At 34.5% G+C, this 21,108-nt stretch overlaps 1 protein-coding gene and 1 long non-coding RNA gene across 3 annotated transcripts in view; one reads left to right on the top strand and one right to left on the bottom strand.

Annotated features, from left to right (window-relative positions):
- LOC119191014 overlaps positions 1-20,740 on the top strand; it is a 125,853-nt gene extending 105,113 nt beyond the window's left edge. Inside the window, exons 3-6 of the mRNA XM_037444742.1 lie at positions 16,314-16,450; positions 16,991-17,168; positions 17,968-18,110; positions 20,620-20,740. Of these exons, the coding sequence (XP_037300639.1) occupies positions 16,314-16,450; positions 16,991-17,168; positions 17,968-18,110; positions 20,620-20,740 (579 nt within the window). The remainder of the gene's footprint in view (positions 1-16,313; positions 16,451-16,990; positions 17,169-17,967; positions 18,111-20,619) is intronic.
- LOC119190956 lies at positions 18,644-20,156 on the bottom strand. Of its 2 annotated transcripts, none has more exons than XR_005113310.1 (2): positions 20,005-20,156; positions 18,644-18,739 (listed from the first exon to the last, which is right to left on the bottom strand). It is a non-coding gene; the product is annotated as an uncharacterized LOC119190956 (long non-coding RNA). The 2 variants fall into 2 exon arrangements; XR_005113309.1 differs by lacking the exon at positions 20,005-20,156 and adding an exon at positions 19,672-19,989.
- Positions 20,741-21,108: the final 368 nt, after the last annotated feature.

The following is a 21,108-nucleotide window of genomic DNA, read 5'->3' as shown; positions in this document are numbered from 1 at the left end:
AATTTCTGTAATGTACTGCGAGAATTTATGAAAAGAAAGTTTTTAAAAGAGGTTTTGCAGAATATTTCTTTCCACATAAATCAATATATATATAAACACACAATATCCCTGATAAGTTATACAAAGTTGCACCTAGTGCACGCATATATTTCCGAGCTTATATCCGCACTATTTAATAACTCTCAATTATAGGGCGACATTGGGCACACTTTCGTGTTCGGGCAACCCACGTATGGTTATCGAGTCAATTACAATAAATTTAGTAGCCTGAACTGACACCGTAGCCGAAATATCTTTCTACAATCGTTAACGCTAACGTAGTGTGTCAAAATGGCATATCCTGGACGTAGATAGGATAATATGTCATACCTATAACTTTTTCTGTTTTCTAGTAGCATTCATGATTGTAGTAAAGCATGTTGGCTGCAGCCTCTGGGAAACGACGACGGAATCTCATGGTTTACGAACTAGATATTACTTCTTTTTATATATGTATATATTTTATTAAAATACCTCCCATTAACAAATATATATGGTTTATATAATATGTGTTTAGCCACAAGGCTTGTAATGAGCATCAGTTTCTATACGCTCGCCTACCATTGTACCTATCATTTCGTAGACAATAAAAGCATCTCATTCCTAAGCCGGAATCAGTATGGCATAAGTTATGATGCCTTGAGAACAAAATCTAGGCGTTAGTAGAATATCCGCGTGTGTACTCCATGCATTGTATCGTGTGATAATTCTCATGATGTTTTTCTCGAATTAACTCATTCGGATCTTTTTTATCAAGTATTTTTTGCAAATTATATGTCGTTTTTTAAAAAGATCTGAGTAGAATAGAATTAAATATAAATATCTAGTTATACCGAGAAATTTACGACGTTTTTGGCGTATGGTATTAACTCTTTTTTTGGACTAACGAATATAATGAAACCAATAAAACATTTTGCACCCTCAGCATTTATTTTTTATTCGTGTCTTTTATTTATCATTATAATAAGTAAGTTATTATTGTGAACACCTATTTTTAGTTCATTATTGCATCTCAGTTATCTAAAATCTCTAAGTATTCTAAAACCGACGACGTCACCTACGATTGTTGCGAGTTGAAATCCAACTTTTATTATGAAAGTATTAAATGACTGAAAGCATTACTCAGTATGCTAACAAATTAATTTAGTTTTAGTTACCTTAACAATTAATAGTCCGTTAAGAACGTCTAGTGAACTTGCTAGAAGATATTAACACTTTGTAATTGTGTTTATCTTTAAAGTAGCTCTCGGTCAGGATTGGGGATAAAGCTATGCCATTTATAAATTTTGCATAGAATCTACTTTTAATGATAAGTCTTTTATCGTAACGGGAATAATTGTTACTTTTCTTAACTCAGGTGGATCTTGCGAAATGAATTTATAGAACCATCGTGTAGACATGCCTTCTGCACAACTGCTTAGCCATTACTCTGAAATTGTTGCTTTTCACCTTTAAATCTCGTTAATTTGACAGTTGAAACAATATGAAAACTTGTTTCAAGTAATATTTTCTACGCGACATTGTTACATCTACAATAGGTTACTTATATGATGTCTCATTTAAAAACGTCAATACTTAATCGAAATTCATATAGAACTCGATTAAACTTTGTAATCGTGTTTCGACCTATTTGATTAGGCTTCAAACGATTCAAATGCAATTAACAACTATAACGTTTGACTTGGCGAAGCGAGGGCCAGCGCCATATACGACGTAAGAAGATAACTACATCCACAAAAGGATTCCGAGTGTTTAGATATCCTTATGTGGAGAGAGAATAGATGTGCCCATGCAAATGTCAGTCAATGACATGTGCCAATATTTGTGGGACATAGTACCGCTGCGAAATTATTGCTTTCACGAATAAGACCATTGGTGTTATCTTAAATATTTAATATTTGCTATTCATTAAAGAGTATACATTTTGTAAGCGGTTATTATGGTTATTTACAGAGTAGCTAATCACATTCAAGGTTTTTAGAAAAAATTCAAAATATTACGCTATTTATTATCAATTTCTTAATTTTTGTTACTTTGTTCTCATTATATGCGTTAATACTTGTACTATTTTACACAAGGCGCATCGTTAATTTTCCTTATTTTGTTCAGTTGTAGTGTTTATTTAAATTTTCCAACAAGTTCTTCGACCGCATCTATTTTTGTGTTCTATTTACAGAACAGGCAAATGACAAGTATCTTATTTTAATAAAAGCACAAAAGTATTTTCTCTTCGTAGCGTTGTTTTTACGTAATTCTACATGTTTCCGTGATATCTAAATAAATAAAAAATATGTAGGCCGTTTTATAAAGTCTGCAAATTTTTGTAAGATCTAAGCATGAAGCATTCTCAAGTTAGACGTTTTATGATATAGTAGAATTTATACAGCCTCCTGTTATCCTCGCTTAGGCAAAAACAGACAAAAAACGCTACGATCGACGTAATGGTAAGCAGTAATACAAAGATTTAATTTTAATACTATGAAAACGCCTGCTTTATTTTTTTTTAAATAAGTGAATATTCTATATTTAACAAAACTAGATACTGTTGCGCGTTGCAATTGCTATGCTCTATGCTAACTAGATATATAACTCTGATTGATTTGGAACTCGACTCGTGGAATGGATATTGATTTATCTTGTCGCCGGCAGTAAATCAACAGCTAGATGTAGATTGCGTGTATTCCAGATTATTCTGTTTTGCTAGTTTGCTTTGGAATTTAGCGTGGTGTTGCTGACATTCCTTATCAACATCATTAATCGGAAATAGTTTCATAGAATTGAATCTATATAGGTAATAATTTAATATAAAATTTTAAAAACAATCGGTTTATTAAACAGGCAAAATCGATTCTTACCTTATGATTTCTTATGTTTACGCGAATGTTAGACATCGAAATAAAAAATATTATTCGCATTTTTAATAATTTAAAATGTAAGTAGATTTTGTACCTTTGAGTTTCGAACGAAGTACTCCTCAGCCCGCCCCGTGACCATGCAGACTGCAGTTTCCATACGTCGTGAGAAAATCATAACATAAAAAACCAGGATGAAATTCGATAATTACTTTTTATTTCGATGTCAATTCATGCCTCTTCATTGTTTCTACACCCATAATTTCTTTCTATCTGTTACCATTTTGCATCGTAGATTTAGCATGTATTCTCTGTAAAATCAAACGGTACTTGAAAGGTAGAATCGTTGTACTTCACCACTAGGCTTACAACAATAAAGGCCTACATCGAATCCTGATGTAACGGCACTATTAGCATGTGCTGTATATAAACTTTAGAAAGTTATATTGACATTTAAAAAACGATTACAGCGCTGTAGCCGCCTGGTGTTTACCTGCAAGTTTTATAAATATATCGAAAATCGCTTGAAGCGCTGCAGTTCTAGCTATCACTTGAAAGTTGCGATAGCAGAGAAGTGCATCCAAGCTGGCAGCGATCCAGCTGACACGTAGCAACGTTCCTACGCCATGTTATTCTCGGCTACTCCTGCCTTCTTTAAATGCATCGCGTTCGAATCAACGGATCCGTGTCTACTGTAATAGAACTGTATTTGTCATTTGAATTTAGAATACATGTGGGAACCTAGTATATCAGATTGGAAATAATGCTTAGAAATATAAACTGTGTGAAACGAATTAAACCTTTGATGTTGCACGCACTTAGAACTTACTTCCAGCAATGGCCGACAGTGCCTCCGTGACAATATACCTATAATATTTAATTTTTACAATTTCTCTGTTTTATTGACCTCATTTTCGTTATCACCTTCAAAAGAGGTCACCATGAAACACTAGAGAAAAATACTCGTAATTATTATGGCGGGCTGCGGAGATAACGTCTTCAAAGCAATTAACTCGGGTAAATAACGAGCTTGGAATAAGGACAGACGTTTATATCTAAATTTTATTTATTTAGATACAGAATTATATAAACGTATCATACAAGTAAAATAATTTATAACTGATGAGATTTCTTCGATAAAATTTACTCAAATTGTAATAATGGCCAAATAATTCTTAGAGAAAAAAGTGATTTTTAGAACATGGATGATTTCTTTTACTGGGTGAATACAAGATTTTACGGGCACAGGTTTTTTTGTGTTATAATCGTGACTATCTTTTAGCTGTCAAACGCATGCATATCGTGGTCGCAGTTGCGGTAGATTCCATATAACTCCCACTGCGTTTTCCGATGCACTAAATTCATTAATTTCTCACTATTTTGTAGTATCTAACTATTTTATAATAAAATTTCCCATTAATAACTCAACAATTTAGAACGGCCTACCTTAAAATATTCGGAAACATCTGAAGATGTTTTAAGCTCTACAAGTCCGTAGGTATTAGGTTTGGATTCCTGTAGCGTTTCACCGATTCCAACATTAATATTAATTGCCGACCTTTCACAGCAAACTCACACAATTTAGAAAATACTTCCTATACAAATTCATTAGCATTCCTGAATCGTCGCATCTGTTTAGTTGCATAATTGTGCTAGATGAGAACGCCTGGCGAAAGCATGGAGAAAACAAAGATGCTATCATTTCTCGCCCGCTGCAGAAATCTCCGGCTTCTGTCGGGGCCGCATCCAGGGAGAGATAATGAGTGACCTAATAAATCACGGAGATTGCTCAAAACGGTGTTCTGAGGTGTTAGTGATTTACTTTATAAAATAAAAAATACATAATTAAGTATGTTTTCTTTTTATTTTTGTGTGGCTTACTAAAATGTGCCTTGTAAAGACAATCACCTGCCGTTTTTCGGGGAGGCGTCAAAAGATTAGAACTACTTGGAAATGAATACATTATCACTTTAATTATTTGAAAACTTAGCCGTATGCCGTTTATTAATAAATAAATCACAATTCCATGTTCTACCGCTCTACGTAAAAATAACAAATCATTGCTGACATTATAATAATTAATATAACATTGCCATAAGAAACAAGCATCATCGGCGACCAACAATTTGACCCCCTAATTTATCTACTGAATTCATCTTTGGACGGTGTCATTAGTATTCTACGCCTAGGACACCCAATTATCAGGCCGGCAATTTCAAGTTTCATTCGTAATCCAACTGTCAACAAACTGAGCGGAGGCTTCATTCACTAGAATTGTTTTTTCATTTGTCTTTATGCATCTTATTTCACCTGATTATCACCAAAGCGAGAAAAGCGTTAGAGGGACGCGACTGATTTTAACACAAATGGTTATTCTTTTCTGTAACTGCATCGCGTTTTGTACAATGAACTTGTCATTTATATTAGGGCTTTATGATTGTGATATAAGAATTATAATTACAAGTAAATAAATAAAGAAAAGGCGTTCTTGTTTATATTGGAGTGAATAAAATTATTTTGTTTTATTTCTAATACTATAAAACAAAATCCCACAATAGTCATAAAAGGAAACAAATTTGCAATTATCTTTTATTGGAGTTTAAAAAATGGTTTAGGATAATTATTTTTACATAATGTACCAGATATTTAAGTTATTGTAGAGGTCGTGCGACATTTCTCACGGATATTATGATGGCCAAAACAATAATGCTAATAGCGCCAACTTTATACTCATGTTGTAGACTGTTTTAAAATTGATGAATTTAAAAAAAATCTAATTAATATAACAGAACTACGACATGTGTAACAACTTAAGAAGTGATCAATCTAGTTCACAACATTCAAGCCAACCCATTTATTATTTCGTCCAAACCCAAAACTTAAAGTACAACTTTCATAAAATAATTCTAATAAAGGTTCACGTTTGTTGTGGCCTTTACGGAAAACTACCTGAAAACACGTGCACATAAACATTTACAAGTGTAAAGGTATGAGAGCACGTCGTTAAGGCACCTGAATACCCTGTAATCATTATTCATAATAATATTGCGTCCAACGGCGGAAGGTAGGATTAGAGCTCATAATGACAATAAAAGTTTGAATTGCGACTTACTTATCTCTGAATCCCTGAGGACAATGGTGTAGAAATTGATCGACCAAATTGATCTGAAGAATTTCGAATTATCGGCTTCTTGGTTCTACGCTTATGCACTAGTTAGGCTCGTTACAAGTCGTTTTACCCCTCTCATTTCCTACTAATAATATAAATGCGTGCTTTTGTGAAGATCGATGTATGTTTGTTCCTCTTTTACGAAAAAGCTACTTAACGGATTTGGATGAAACTGTACAGTAATATTGGTTATACATCAGAATAACACATAGGCTACAATTTATAATAATTTTGTGTAATTTTGTCATAATATAAGGATACATATCAAGTAAGTCGGAAAACGAATTATCCCGGAATACTCTTTCACGCGGGCGCAGCCGCGAGCAAAAGCTAGTACTCTATATTTAATTTTCATACACTCAGTTTAAACGATTAAATACCAATTAGTTGTATAGCAAAAAGTCTTATTTTACAAAACGTAGAGCACAATGACGGGAAGTAATCGTGTAATATAATTTTTATTGAGACATCGTGTAAACGCTATGATAATGAGGACGTTTGCTATTCTAATCACGGGACGGTTTGTCAAAACTTGTTTATATGTAGAGAAAGATGGTCGCTTCATTGTTTCTATTGACTACGTGTACTCGGTCACGTGGAAAGTTAACTCGACTATAGAAAACCACTTTGCTCTTTGACTCTTCAAGAGTTACATCGCTTGTTAGAGATTAAGCTGTTTATATCTTTGTGGATGACCCATGATCCTACTTATACATTATTATTTTTACGAACAGCTTTTGCTCGCGGCTTAGCCCGCGTATATCCGGAATTAAAGTCCCGATTTATTATTTTCCAGGATACAATAGAGCCTATATTTTAAGTTAGACCTCTAAAAATACATTGGTAACAACTGCATTCAATTCCATGCAATATTTTCCGCGTGATTCGCATACAAACGTACAGACAGGCAGACAATTATTTTGATAACTGTTTGCCTTTTGTTGCTCTTATAAAGACCGCCATATTAGTTTTACTTCAGTTACAATTTTATATTATGTAAAGATTGAGTTCTGTTATTCTAGTTTATTACACTGCTGTTAAACAACTCATTGATGCAGTTGACATTATTTATCAAATACTTTTGTCATATCCAGGAGCCCGAGCACCAAAAATAGCGTAACAAAACGGGAATTCGACCTCAAACAAAATGGCGTGCGATATCGATGGAGGAGAAATCGCGGAAGAATTATGTCGTTGTTCCTCAATTTGGTATCGGAAATGCCAACGTCGGGTTATTTCATTCCATCAAAGGGACGGCTGTTCGCCAAGCCCACTTGCGGTTCGCGACCTCTTTCATTCAATGACGGAGTTGGGAGTTAAGGGGACCCTGACCCCCGAAATCGACCTAGATTTACCTTTTGTTTTACCACCTTTTCCATAAATTGGCAATGTTATGAATTTCATATAAAACGTTTTAATAAAACTAAAAGCTGCAGAAATGTAGTAAAATCAATCCTTGTTCACAAATGGTGTTCAGGTTTGTTTTTTTGTTCAGTTAATGTCGATTAGTGAGATTTAAATTATGTCAGTCATATTTAACTGGAAAATCGATGAAGTATGCATATTCAGAACATCTCTAATATTTACATATGATTCAAAATCTGAAAACACCATTAACATTCGTACCGCAAACAAAGGTAATGTAAGGTTTCATAAGATGTTGTTTTTCGCTATTGTTGTCCAATATAAAAGAAAAGGAAACGAGCGAATTGAGAAAATTGCGTGCTATCTAAATTTGTGTAGTCAGGTACAAAAAGGTCCTTAACAATGGTTGTTAAAATTGCTTTATATGCTTAAGTACTTGGAATACGAAGTTTATTGTAGTGTATATGTAAAAACGTATGTTATGATTGAACGCTTTCTTTTATAGTAATGACTGGGTACATAGGTATATAAATCATCTTATACGCACCTACAGCTATTAATTTCTACTTCAGTCGTTGTACGTAGTATTTTCTTGATCATAAATTAAATGGCCTCAAAATACTGTTTTTAAAAAACAAATAACTTTTAAAGGAGTGGAAACTACTACTATAGTAAAAATATTTGTACAAACTAATCTTTTAGATTGCATCAAACCGTTTATAAACACATTTCGTGCACTAACGAATGCCCAAGATCCAACGTAATGTGATTTTCTGGGTCAGTTCCTGTTTAGGTGACAAATGGCTATTCAACAACACGGTTTGCTTGATGAAACATGCTTTTTGTATTATATATGTACCTGTGTACATACAACAGGCTTCGGAACTTATCTACTGAAACATATATTTATATAAACGTCAAGCCGTCTGTCGTTAATGGAAAATAAAAACCGAAATTACTCTCCTAGGTGCGGCCCTGTAAAATTCCTAAGCCAGTCTATTAAAATAAATCGGTATGCCGGTAAATCCGCAAGATTTGAGAAATTTATAAGTAAGCATATCTCTGCAGTATGCACATAAAGATCTATAACCTAGCCCAGGTAATTTACTAACACTGCCTAGGTTAGCTTATAGATTTTTATAGGTACTTACCTAAATAACAAAATTTTCATAACAATTCTATACAGAGTTGTTTTTATAATTGCACGACAGAGATCCCACTGCACTGGATGGTAAGTGGAGTGGGGTTTAATAGAATGTCGACTGACGAGAGTTGATTACCCCTCGGCCCTCGACAGACACAATTATGTGGGCCTTTTGGAATCGGATATACACAATACACAGCTAATGTAGTCGACTCAGCCAAATTGGTCCACCGATCCCAATAACCCTTGTTTCGATCGACTCCCTTGCTTGGATGTTATACCATATTATCTCATTTTTCTTTCTTCTCCAGAGGATTTTATATTCCAGCCAGACACAACGAATACCAATAAAAAAAAGGATTTATTTTTTATATAAAATTATAAGGTATCCTAACTCATCAATATACGAAGTCATTATTACAATAAAATAACTTTTTATATTCTATTACCGTAAAGAATACAGTAGAAACGTCTCATTATAACTTGAATGACTACATTCGATATTATAATGAAACTTCTTGCTGCTGAGTTATACGTCTTATTCGTTATATCTACTAGGGGAGCACTTTAAAGTTTTCGGTTATGTTCAGTATCGAATAGATAAAGTAGTAGTTGGGTTGGTTAATTTAAAAAATGGAACATATATTTTGTAGGACCACTAAAATTTAAGAAAATTCGAAGATTACACAGACAGACTAAGATTTTGTGAGAGTTGGCTAGTGTTAGTGTAAGAAAAACAAGAAAGAAATCATGACTTGATACATTTCGTGTTGTTATTTATACTAATATGTATGTATTTAATTACTTTAAAAACCACTAAAAAAAATAAAACTCAAAACAGTATAAGTACGTTCACGCCATCATTTTAAGAATTTTCCGAAGTCATGGGTCCAACAAAAATTAAATTTATTTACACCACATATATACCACACGGGAAGCACCAGTTTTTAAATAAAAAAGAATCATCAAAATCGGTTCACCCAGTCAATAGTTCTGAGGTAACAAACATAAAAAAATACAGACGAATTAAGAACCTCCTCCATTTTTTGAAGTCGGTAAAAAAACTGTTGTCGGTAATATGGATAAACATCTATGGAATTAATAAGCCAACTGTGTTTGTACTTGATGTATGGAAACCTTTACACTCGATTAACCGAGAATAAAAGCGTAATTTATCCACATGTGAGAACCGTCCGTCTATTTGATGAGGAAATGTGTCGCCAGTCGCCACCGAAGTAGAAACGGTATTTATGATTCTTAAAAGAATTATTGTACCCTGAAGGGCTAAAAATACCACATAAACGCACTTGTATGCTCGAATAACGACCCTTGTCATCGTATTTCATGCACTCATATATTATTTTGATAACGTAGTATCCGTTTAAAATTTATAAAATTACCCAATATTTTATGACATTCGTATCTGCACTATACTCGTGTAATATATATTTTGTAATTTTATTGTCATATGAGTAGCTTAACGAATTCAAAGCTTCATATCGCCTATAAACGTTAATTTTTATTGAAACATTTTTCATATATATATAATAAAAGGGATTTACTTTACACACAAATAAATTGTTTAAATTAAACTTAACGTCTATACGCGCTTTTGAAGTTTTGAATTTGTTCAGCTATTTTTGTGGTTGACTGTACCTATGTTACAAAATCTTATAAATCCTTGAAAATCTTTAGAACTAGGTACCTATCTAATCTTTTGTAATCTATATCTATAATCCAAGTTTCTTGAAATAATAATGAACATTTATGTAAGTAACTTGATAATATCGAATTCCTTTCAATGAGTCCTAAAATATAATACAAAGACTAATGGAATCTAGTAGCTATTATTTATTAACAAAATCAACTCACTGAACAGTTATATTGAACTTTGGAAACTATTAAAATTTATTGAATATCGAAACGGTTACACACCAATTAACTTGATTGGGAATCACTTTACTGGATTATGGTACGGAGAAAATGTTTTATTGTTTTAATAATGATTGTAGGACCGTTACACGAGATGTCAATTGTGGGCTTCGGTATTCAAGTACTCTAGATTGTGGTGGTTGCTGCCATGAGGACTTATATGGACTCAATACGTATATTTTACATTATTATATTTATAATCATACCAATACATAAAGGTTTTTATGCATTAAATACACTACATTGTAGTTATTGAATAAGAACACAGGTTACACAGAAAATCTCATGGAATGTGTTTATAATGACACCAGATGTGGAGATTTTAGATTTATCGTCAATTCAGAGGGCTTTACATAAAAGCGCCGCTTTCAAAGCGAATCGCGCATATTACTGCAATGCGATGGAACAGATTTTTAACATAATGATCTGCGACGTCGCAGAGGTGGGGAAAGTGAAGAATGCTAAGAGTTTGGTACAAGCATCGAGTAAATATTTGATGATTATCTTACAATAACCATATTATATTTAAACTAGCTTTTGCCCGCGGCTCCGCCCGCGTTATAAAGTTTTTCAGGCTAAAGTTTTCCGTTATAAAAGTAGTAGTTTCCCGGGAGCCTATGTTCTTCCCAGGGTCTCAAACTGTCTCCATACCCAATTTCATCTTAATACGTTGGGTAGTTTTTGAGTTTAACACGTTCAGGCAGACAGATGCAGCGGGGGACTTTGTTTTATAATATATTTTTTAGAACTTTTTAAGAGGAACAATCCTGTCATACATCATTATTCCATAACTTTAACCGTTTACGCAGCGCACGCAACGGAAGCTCTCAAAACTAATAATTTTTCCTCGATTTGCAACATGTTTCATTACTGTTCCGCTCCTATTGGTCATAGCGTGATGATATATAGCCTATAGCACTCCAGGAACAAAGGGCTATCCAACACAAAATGATTTTTTCAGTTCAAACCGGTAGTTCCTGAGATTAGCCATTACTGCTTCGCTCCTATTGGTCATAGCGTGATGATATATAGCCTATAGCGCTCCACAAATAAAGGGCTATCCAACACAAAACGAATTTTTCAGTTGAAACCGGTAGTTCCTGAGATTAGACATTACTGCTCCGCTCCTATTGGTCATAGCGTGGTGATATATAACTTTGAGCACTCCACAAACAAAGGACTATTCAACACAAAAATAATTTTTCAGTTTGAATCGGTAGTTTCTGAGATTAGCCATTACTGCTTCGCTCCTATTGGTCATAGCGTGATGATATATAGCCTATAGCGCTCCACAAATAAAGGGCTATCCAACACAAAACGATTTTTTCAGTTGAAACCGGTAGTTCCTGAGATTAGACATTATTGCTCCGCTCCTATTGGTCATAGCGTGGTGATATATAACTTTGAGCACTCCACAAACAAAGGACTATTCAACACAAAAATAATTTTTCAGTTTGAATCGGTAGTTCCTGAGATAAGACAATACTGCTCCGCTCCTATTGGGTATAGCGTGATGATATATAGCCTATGGCACTCCACGAACAAAGGGCTATCCAACACAAAAAGAATTTTTCAGTTCGAACCAATAGTTCCTGAGATAAGACATTACTGCTCCGCTCCTATTGGGTATAGCGTGATGATATATAGCCTATAGCACTCCACGAACAAAGGGCTATCCAACGCAAAAAGAATTTTTCAGTTTGGACCGGTAGTTCCTGAGATTAGCGCGTTCAAACAAACAAACAAACAAACAAACTCTTCAGCTTTATATAATAGTATAGATTAAGAATCCTTTTAATCATAGGCATACACAAGTAGCCTATAGTCGCGACTTCGCCCGCGTAAAGGAATTTTCCGGGATAAAAGTCCCGCTATATATTTTTCCAGGATAGAAAGTAGCCTATAACCTTCCCAGGGTCTTAAACTATCTCCACACCAAATTTCATAAAAAATTGTTCAGTTGATTTTGCGAAAATCAACCACATACAGACAGACAGAAAAGGGGAGTTTGTTTTATAATATGTATTGATTATTATGTTCATACTATAAAGTAATTCATTATTTCCATTGCATAAATTTATAATTTATTTATAATTTTAAACGTGCCTAACGACTAACCACATCAATGAGCAATAAAACCTAACACCATCCTTTTAAGCCGCTGTGATAAAATAACAGATATACCAATTAAAAGGACCACAAAAGGAGTGGTAATTTTTGTGTTGTATACGCGGATGTCCGGAACATTGCTCGACTAATTGTATTGATATTCCGCATGGCTGATGTTCCCATTTACCGATGACCAAGCGCAGCAGACGAGAGAAGCCTCAGTGTAATAAGAAAGCCATCTTCTAACTTGCATGCCAATGTGCATATTTATGTCGATATATCTATTGAATTATGCAGTTCCGGCTTTTTGAGAGAGTTTTATATTAAACAAAGGCTTAAAAGTCTTTTCGCATTTTAAATACTTTTAGCATCAGGTCTTGAATTCGTGAGTGATTACATTGCTTAAAGAACGAGGATCGAAATTTTATTATTGCTATTGGTTTCAGACATATTATAGAGTCCTAAAAAAAAATTAAATATTTCAAAACACTATCACCTCGGCTCAGCACAAATCATGCACACAATATTTTTTTAACTTCACTTTCTGAATTTAATGAATGTAAACTCAAACTAAACTCATGTGAACGTAATTACTTGCTGGTTATGGTCCAAAATAGTGTAATCATGAAAAGTTGAGGGCCTTGTTCAGAACTGGAATGTGGGTATAGACTAGAAAAAGATACCTGGTCTGTGTGAGCATTCTGTACTGGCGTCCTTGTGTCACGTTGCGTGGCAAAGGCCGCGGCACCGTACAAGCCGTCTTGTCAAACCTACTCGTCCATCGTCCGTTATAAATAGAGCCGTCAAGCCGGCCTGACCTACTTACGGCAGGTCGACGACCTCGCGACGACTGTGGGATACGAATTAGGACTGCGTAATCCAGAGGGATAACAGTTCAAACTTACGAATGGCGCCAAAGACGTGATTGGGACTTGCAAGATTTCCAGATTTCAGAACATACGATGATGAAGTAGGCTAGAAACACATTCCCTGGTAATTGCAAAAGTAAAAATTGTAAAAATAAAAACAAATTTTAAATGTAAAATCATTACAAATTGTTTACAAACATCATGCTGTCTCACATACAACGCCTCACTTTACTTTATATTTTCACCCATATACCCAAATAGCAATCTTATCTGGCAGCATATTAATTTAATTATTTACCGATTAATATTCCCATATAATAATACCATTATTTAAGACGTTCTCTAGTCTGTCAGCCTCCGTAATTCGTGAAGATACATTTGAGAAACAAGATAATGATATTCTGATTGGATTACTTTCATGTCATATTTTTATCAAGTACGCCTCTTTCGGTACAACCTACACAGTAATTTCAAATATCGTATTCATGTTAACCTTTCGCTGGCATGACCTTTTCTTCTGTGAACTCGTGTTAATTCACATCATCGTGCACTTACACAAATGCTTACTTCACGGTGACAGACAAAATGTCTACCAACCGTGACATGTTAGGGCTGTCGACTGTCATGTGTTGAGCACGTCAAAATAATTAAAAGGTAGTAACACTAATAAATCATCCAGTTATAATCCTCATAAATTGGAGAAATCATAAGCGAATTTCTGTTTATCACATATTACTTCATCACAAATCACAACATTACGATATCACATAAAAATTTGCAATACTTTATAAAAACTTCCAACTACAATTTCATCGGTTACTAAAACATTCCAAATCATGCTCATATCATTTGCCAGAAAAACTTGTCGCTCGCAAAAAAGGGCCAATAACTACATGATATAGGAACGTTACAATTAGCTAAAATTATAACTTCTCCTGGTTACATCATAATCCAGTAAATTCACATAAACCTTTTAGAATTACCTTAAGAGTCCTTAATTACAGCGTAATAGCTATTAAAACAAGTACACTAACGTAGTTATAATTCCATGTGACCAAACCATATTAACCATATAACAGGTGGCAAACCTGCAAGTATCACGTTACCACACGCACGTGAGAGAGAGTAGAATGGGCATCGGTGGTCGAGTGCGTTGCGGAAGTTTGGTCGCTCAGGGACCAACTTGACGGCATACAAATACTCATAACCACGGTCCCATACTGTCTGCCATCCTGTGCTCTTGCCGCATTCTTGTTCCAATATAATTTAGTCACGTCGTGGATTATTGTTTGGAAGACTAGATATAGATATCCATATTGTTTATATGTAAGAATAACGGTATAACTTGATGCCTTGAGCAAGGGATTGCAGCAATATAACGTTAACATTTATAAAAACGAAAAATCCTGTCCTCTTTTCTATCTAAACCAACAAAACAAATGTTCCTACCATTACAATGACACTTAGATTAAAAAAAAATCACTACATTCGAAAATTTACAATCAATGTGTTCCATCGAAATGTTACATTCGTAGTTTACAACAACGATCTAAAAATGTTTTATGTATAAAACTTTTTTTAAGGTCATAAGATAGGTACATGGATAGTTGATACATTTTTCGAAGCAATCATTATTTTCCCTTTTATTTATAAGATATGTCACGTAGAAAGTCAGATGAAGGTAAAAAGTCCTGAGATTTTGTTCAGGTATTCTTTAGGTACTTGCCAAAGTTAGGTTTTATAGGCATAAAATCTAACTTACTAATAAGTATCACGATATATAAATCGATATTGATGAATGTTAACTTATCTTAAAAACCCAAATGATGCTTTAAATGTTAACTGTTTACAAACAAAGTTCATTCGATAACATTTCAGATAATTGTCAAACAATTAATGATTTCTTGTCTAGATAGTCCAGTTTGAAACTGCTTTACAGCAGGTGGGCGGGTATTAATGTGCTCAAACCAGATTCCTTTGTTTACCAGACAAGACAACTTGTTCTGTACTAATGCATTCTCAAAACTATTATAATTATCAAGGATAAAGACCTCGTTCCATGCCTGGGACCGAACAGCATAGGTTGAGAAATCATCTAATAATAAATGCCGTTGTTAACCACTGTAGCATCACAGGGAAGATTGGAATTTCGAGCATATGTAGTTCGTTCAATCTGCCTGCATAGCTAACGGATAACTTCTAATAAAAATCAAACATTATTCGTTTATCTCGTCTCGGGAACATCCACTTTACATGCGAATTGTAGCCAGTTTTCCAAATGCAACCGAACGTCCCCCCTTTATTGATCCTCTTGAACTACACGAAATGTATATTGTACAGTTTTGGTGAACTAAAATAAAATTCTTATGGTGAATATTTCACAAGGGAACAATGTTGCTGGAATTTGAATAATTGCAAAGGTCACTGTGTGGTAGCTGCGGAAACTAACCAATTACAGACAACAATGCGCTATTAAAATTATCTTTTATATTTACACACCTGTCGTATTATGTCTTTTACAAAGCTTTGGCTTTCCTCAAAGAAACATAAACAATTTTATTACCAAAAAGTATCAGTGATTTAATTAGCAAATGTAATACATATCTATCTATGTATTAAAGCTTTCAAATGGAAGTAGTAACAAATGTTTCCAGTATTAAATAGGCTTGTTAAGCATAAATTAAATATTTTATTATTTTATCTTTTAAAATTTTCTAATCTATCGAAAGGAATATATATTCAATTATTCTTTAATCATAAAATTCCGTTGTCTTTAAATCCATTGATTGGATAATTGGTTGATTAAATATTTAAATGAACCTTTTTGTTGGCAGGTTCCGAGAGAAAGCTTCAAACACATCGTGAAGGCGTGCGAATGCCCTCTCTATTGGAAAATGCCTTTATTCCTGGCCACACAACAGAATCTCCACGTTCCTGTTGATGGGCACAAATTCATCGATTTTTGGAGAGAGTAAGACCATAAATATTTTGCTGTCTTTTTCTCACACTATATACATAATATTGTTTTGCATCACAAGATTTATATTGCTGCGTTTTTATACTGAGATATATTCAGCACTACTTTGCATATAAGTGATAGTACTTAGTATCGTCTCGCAAATTTTCTTTTCTAATGTTATTAAGTACGTACAGGCTTCACAGGATTATACCATAATTTTAATTTCTGTTTTTCAACCATTACTTGTTTGACTGCCTCGGTGGTATTATTGTATTACGGTACGATTGTAGTGCTGAAGTCTCGGATTCGAATCCCGGGTCGGTAAAGGGATATTGGGTGTTTCTACTCAGTATCAGCCCGAAGTCTGAAATTGTGCCCAATATGGCATTATCGCAATCGGTGGCCCTATCACATCATGATGTGTCTCATGAGACAGAATATACACGACGGAAAATGGGTAGACCAGAGCGCCTTTGCCTAAACCTTCGGTGATAAATCGCGTGAGTGTGTATACCTATTTGTCAGCAAACTCTCATCAATAAATTATTTCAGGATGACGTCACAATGCCACGACCATGCGTCGCGGTTCGTTTACATCCTCACGCGAGGGAAGAGTAACACGCTGGCCCCAGAGGACTTTGTACCCCTGGTGCAGGACGTGGTGGACACACACCCTGGACTTTCCTTCTTGAAGGAGGCAACAGAATTCCACTCTAGATATGTGCATACTGTAAGTTATTATTCTAAAAAGGCTATGTAACGTGTGTTATGTCTTTTATATGTTAGGGATATAGACGAAGACGAATTAGAAGATAAACTGCTAAATACATGACGTTTTCTAACTTTATTGTATCAATCTTCACGATAAATTTAAGCCATCTCAATGAAAATTTCGTCAAGCTACCAAAACTTTAGTACAGTTGCCACATAACTTTAGGAAGTTATGACAAGGACTTTCAGAATAAGAAGGGTTGTGCGGTATACATACATAGCCCTTCGAAGGACTCAACCTTGTATGTGGGTTGTTGCAAACTATTGTAATTAATCTTGGGATTATTCCAAAACAAGCGAAGGTTGCGAAATTAATTTTCCAATTCTACGAAACGGTATTGTTAATTACAAAAAGTGTGCTATCCACTGATTCACATTAAAGGCTTCAATTGCATAAACTCCTTGAAGTTTCAAATCAAATGATACCTACTCTAACTTACAAATATCTTTTGTTAATATCGTAATCAATACATTTTCGCAAGTAATAATTTAGCTGTGTGAAATTTTTTATCCAATCGTGAGTTTGAATTACAACTTTTATTCAGTATTTGACCGACATTAATCTAGTGAAAGATGTAATGAACGAAATATTTTAAATTAGAGCTAGCTGCCCTACTTTCAAATGTACCAATAATAGAAGATTACTCAGAAAAGTTACTTCCTCAAAACTGTTACTAAAGAAGCGTAATGCCCCATTTATTTTTACGACTTTAATTATAAACATTACCCTTTGTTTTACATTCCCGCCTGCGTTTCAGGTGATTGCGAGGATATTTTACTGCGTGAATCGATCGTGGTCTGGAAGAATATCCATACCGGAGCTGAGGAGATCGAACCTGCTTCAAGTAATCCAGCTTCTAGAGGACGAGGAAGATATCAATCAAGTTACGCAATATTTTAGGTTAGTTTTTTTTCTTTAACTATCTATACATATTATAAAACAAAGTCCCTTTTTCGGTTCATCTATATTTTATCGATTTTCTCAAAATCTACTGAACGGATTTTTATTAAATTTGGTATGGAGATATTTTAAGACTCTGGTAAAGTTATCTATCCCGAGGAAATATAAAGTGGGACTTTTATCCCAGAAAACTTCTTCACGCGGACGAAGCTGCGCTCAAAAGCTAGTTATTGTAAAAAATAATCTTATCAAACTTTTGAATATCATAAACTTTATTAGTGTATTTTTTGTTCTCCTTATGTTTTCGCCCGTTTGGGGGTTTAGTGGCGAAAAGGTAAAATATCACGTGCGATGATGTCGCACCTAATAAAAATATAAAAATAGGTATGTTCAATGTCTGTAAGTGTCGGTTATCTCTTGATATGAGAACAAAATCAACTATGTCTAAATCTGCTTCGCATTTATGAGTAAGGGTTTTTAATAAGTTTATCATATGTCGGAAGGAAACGAAAGATAACAGCATCATGACATACCTTGTAATGTTCTGTGTTATACGGACTGTGGTCTTCCAAGACAACATTCCTAGATGGCGGCAAATTCCTTATCGTATCACGTCAGAGAGACTGCTCCTGTTAATTATAAATGAATCTATGACATTGCTGTCGCAATGCCAGTGAGTAGGCTACCAAGACTTATAGAACTGATACTGGATGGTTATCTTGGCCAAGATTAGAATAATAATTTAGTACCAGTTCAATCTCGTGAATATAAGTTAGAGCCAAAGCTTTATATTAGTCCTAAGGGTGCTAAAAATAGTAAAAAGAGTAACGCGACGTTCCAGATTTTGATTTGGTACAATAAGCAAGTGCACAAACAAATTCGTAATTGTTATAGAGCCTTTTCGGCATCATCTCTAAGTTATATTACTAATGTTAAAGCACAATTAAATCGGATCCTCCCCCACTCTACGAGGGAAGTACCGGGCGATTGCTAGTCGCCTCCAACCGGATGACTCAAGGATCACCGCTTTGTGGTCATGCATTCACCTCCATACGAGATCGCTCAGAACACTAGACCTCAGAGGGTGCGGCTATAAGCTCCCAACCACACGGAATCTCTCCAGACGAGAACATACGGCGAGATATTCATATAGATAGGTTACAAGCCATAAGCCTTATTGGGCATGCTGTTAGGATTTTCACTAAGTTAAACTATGGAAGTCTTTGCTATCAGTCTGGAACGCCGCAGCGTCTCAAAGTGTAAATGTAAGTATAAACACCCTTCAAATTGGTTATAAGTAATTTCTTCATTTGGAAGCATTAACACGCTCACCGCGGGTAGATGTCTAGATTACATGGTAAATTCTGTATACAGACAAATTAACGTAAGTAAATGATCATTCACCGTAAGACAAATAAATTATAATGTTATAAGTTATACGTGCTATATTCGGCGGTGTGCAAATCAAAGTAAAATAAAAACCAACTCTCGTGTGTGTGTAGAAAATGAAACAAAGTTAACTCACGAGTACGAATAGAAAGGTAACACAAAACCTACTCACTTTTATATGTTTAGATCTTTAGTTAAACACAACTTCAAAAGTTCTACTTAAATGGCGCGCATTTGTACTTTCGGCCATATTGTAACTTTATAGTCAGGGAATGTTGGTACTACAGTAAACCACTCACTCACTCATGCAAGATATATTCTGTACGCGGTACTCTCAACAGAAAAGTGTGCAAAACTCACTTAATACACATAGACGATATAGTATTCTATCTATGGACAATATTCATAATATAATATACTTATATTTGGTGAAAGATACTCACAATATCTGCGTAAATATAGGAACATACTCAGTATATCTATGTATACATCAGCAAATACTCACTTTGGTGTTGCCAGCCTTTCAATGATTTCGCGACCTTTCGCGGCACCTTAGTCATATTGACTAGTTTAGCGCTTGATAAACGCTGTTTTATTCCATAAACCATACAGAATTTTGAATTATGAAATAGATACACACTGAATCCCAATTTGGCAGGACCCTCGTCAATCTGGAACGGACAATAGACGACAAGTTTCATAATGCTCAATAATTAATCTCGCTAAAATTTATATTACATTGGAAGACAATCATGGAAATGGATACTATTTCCCTTTTTGACATAGGTATTAATTTGGATTAGAGCTTGTTTAGGTTTAGTCTGTATTTTAAAATTATGTGTGTAGTGGAGAAGCATTCAATTCATTTATTAACATATTTATCTTATTATTTGATGTTAATGAAGATTTGCGCTTACCTACCAAACTGAGCTGGCTTTTACGGCCTACTTTGTTCTTTCTTTTTCATGAATTTTATCGCCAATTAAAAGTTAAATATCTTCGATTTAATTGGGATTAAGTAATAAGAACTATTCTTATACTTTACTTGATTTGACGTATTATAAATGCAACTTTGTGCGCCTACGTGATAAATAACATATTTTATCTTATTACTTTTCAGTTATGAGCACTTCTACGTCATCTACTGTAAGTTCTGGGAGCTGGACAGAGATCACGACTTGTTCATTGACCGGCACGACCTCGCGAGGCATAACGACCATGGTGAGCAGAAACACGATTAGCTTCTGTACAGGCTTTTGTAATAATTGGATCGTTCAAAATATTTTCAGTATACATTTTACGGGCTAAAATCGAAACTAACTTAAGTCTAAATGTAGCCATTATAGGTAGTTCAATAATGGAAAAACATACTCTTTCTTATAGTAATATTAGAAACAAAAACTTAAACTAAGGTATACCTTCAATTAATACTTAGATTTTGGCATTAACTGCCTTAGGTAATTCGTATCTATTTTATAAATAAACAGAGGCAAACGCGTCTTCATCTTCATCTTCGCTGTAGAAATAACTTTCACTTCAGTCAGAATTCCTGTGGGACCTTCTTTACTCTGCAGACTTGCTGAGATATTTTGTCTCCGTCTTATTTAGT

Source organism: Manduca sexta, chromosome 28 (assembly GCF_014839805.1).
Source record: "Manduca sexta isolate Smith_Timp_Sample1 chromosome 28, JHU_Msex_v1.0, whole genome shotgun sequence".
Classification (NCBI taxonomy): domain Eukaryota; kingdom Metazoa; phylum Arthropoda; class Insecta; order Lepidoptera; family Sphingidae; genus Manduca; species Manduca sexta.
The sequence above is the reverse complement of the archived record's forward strand: the minus strand, read 5'-3'. Positions and strand labels throughout refer to the sequence as shown.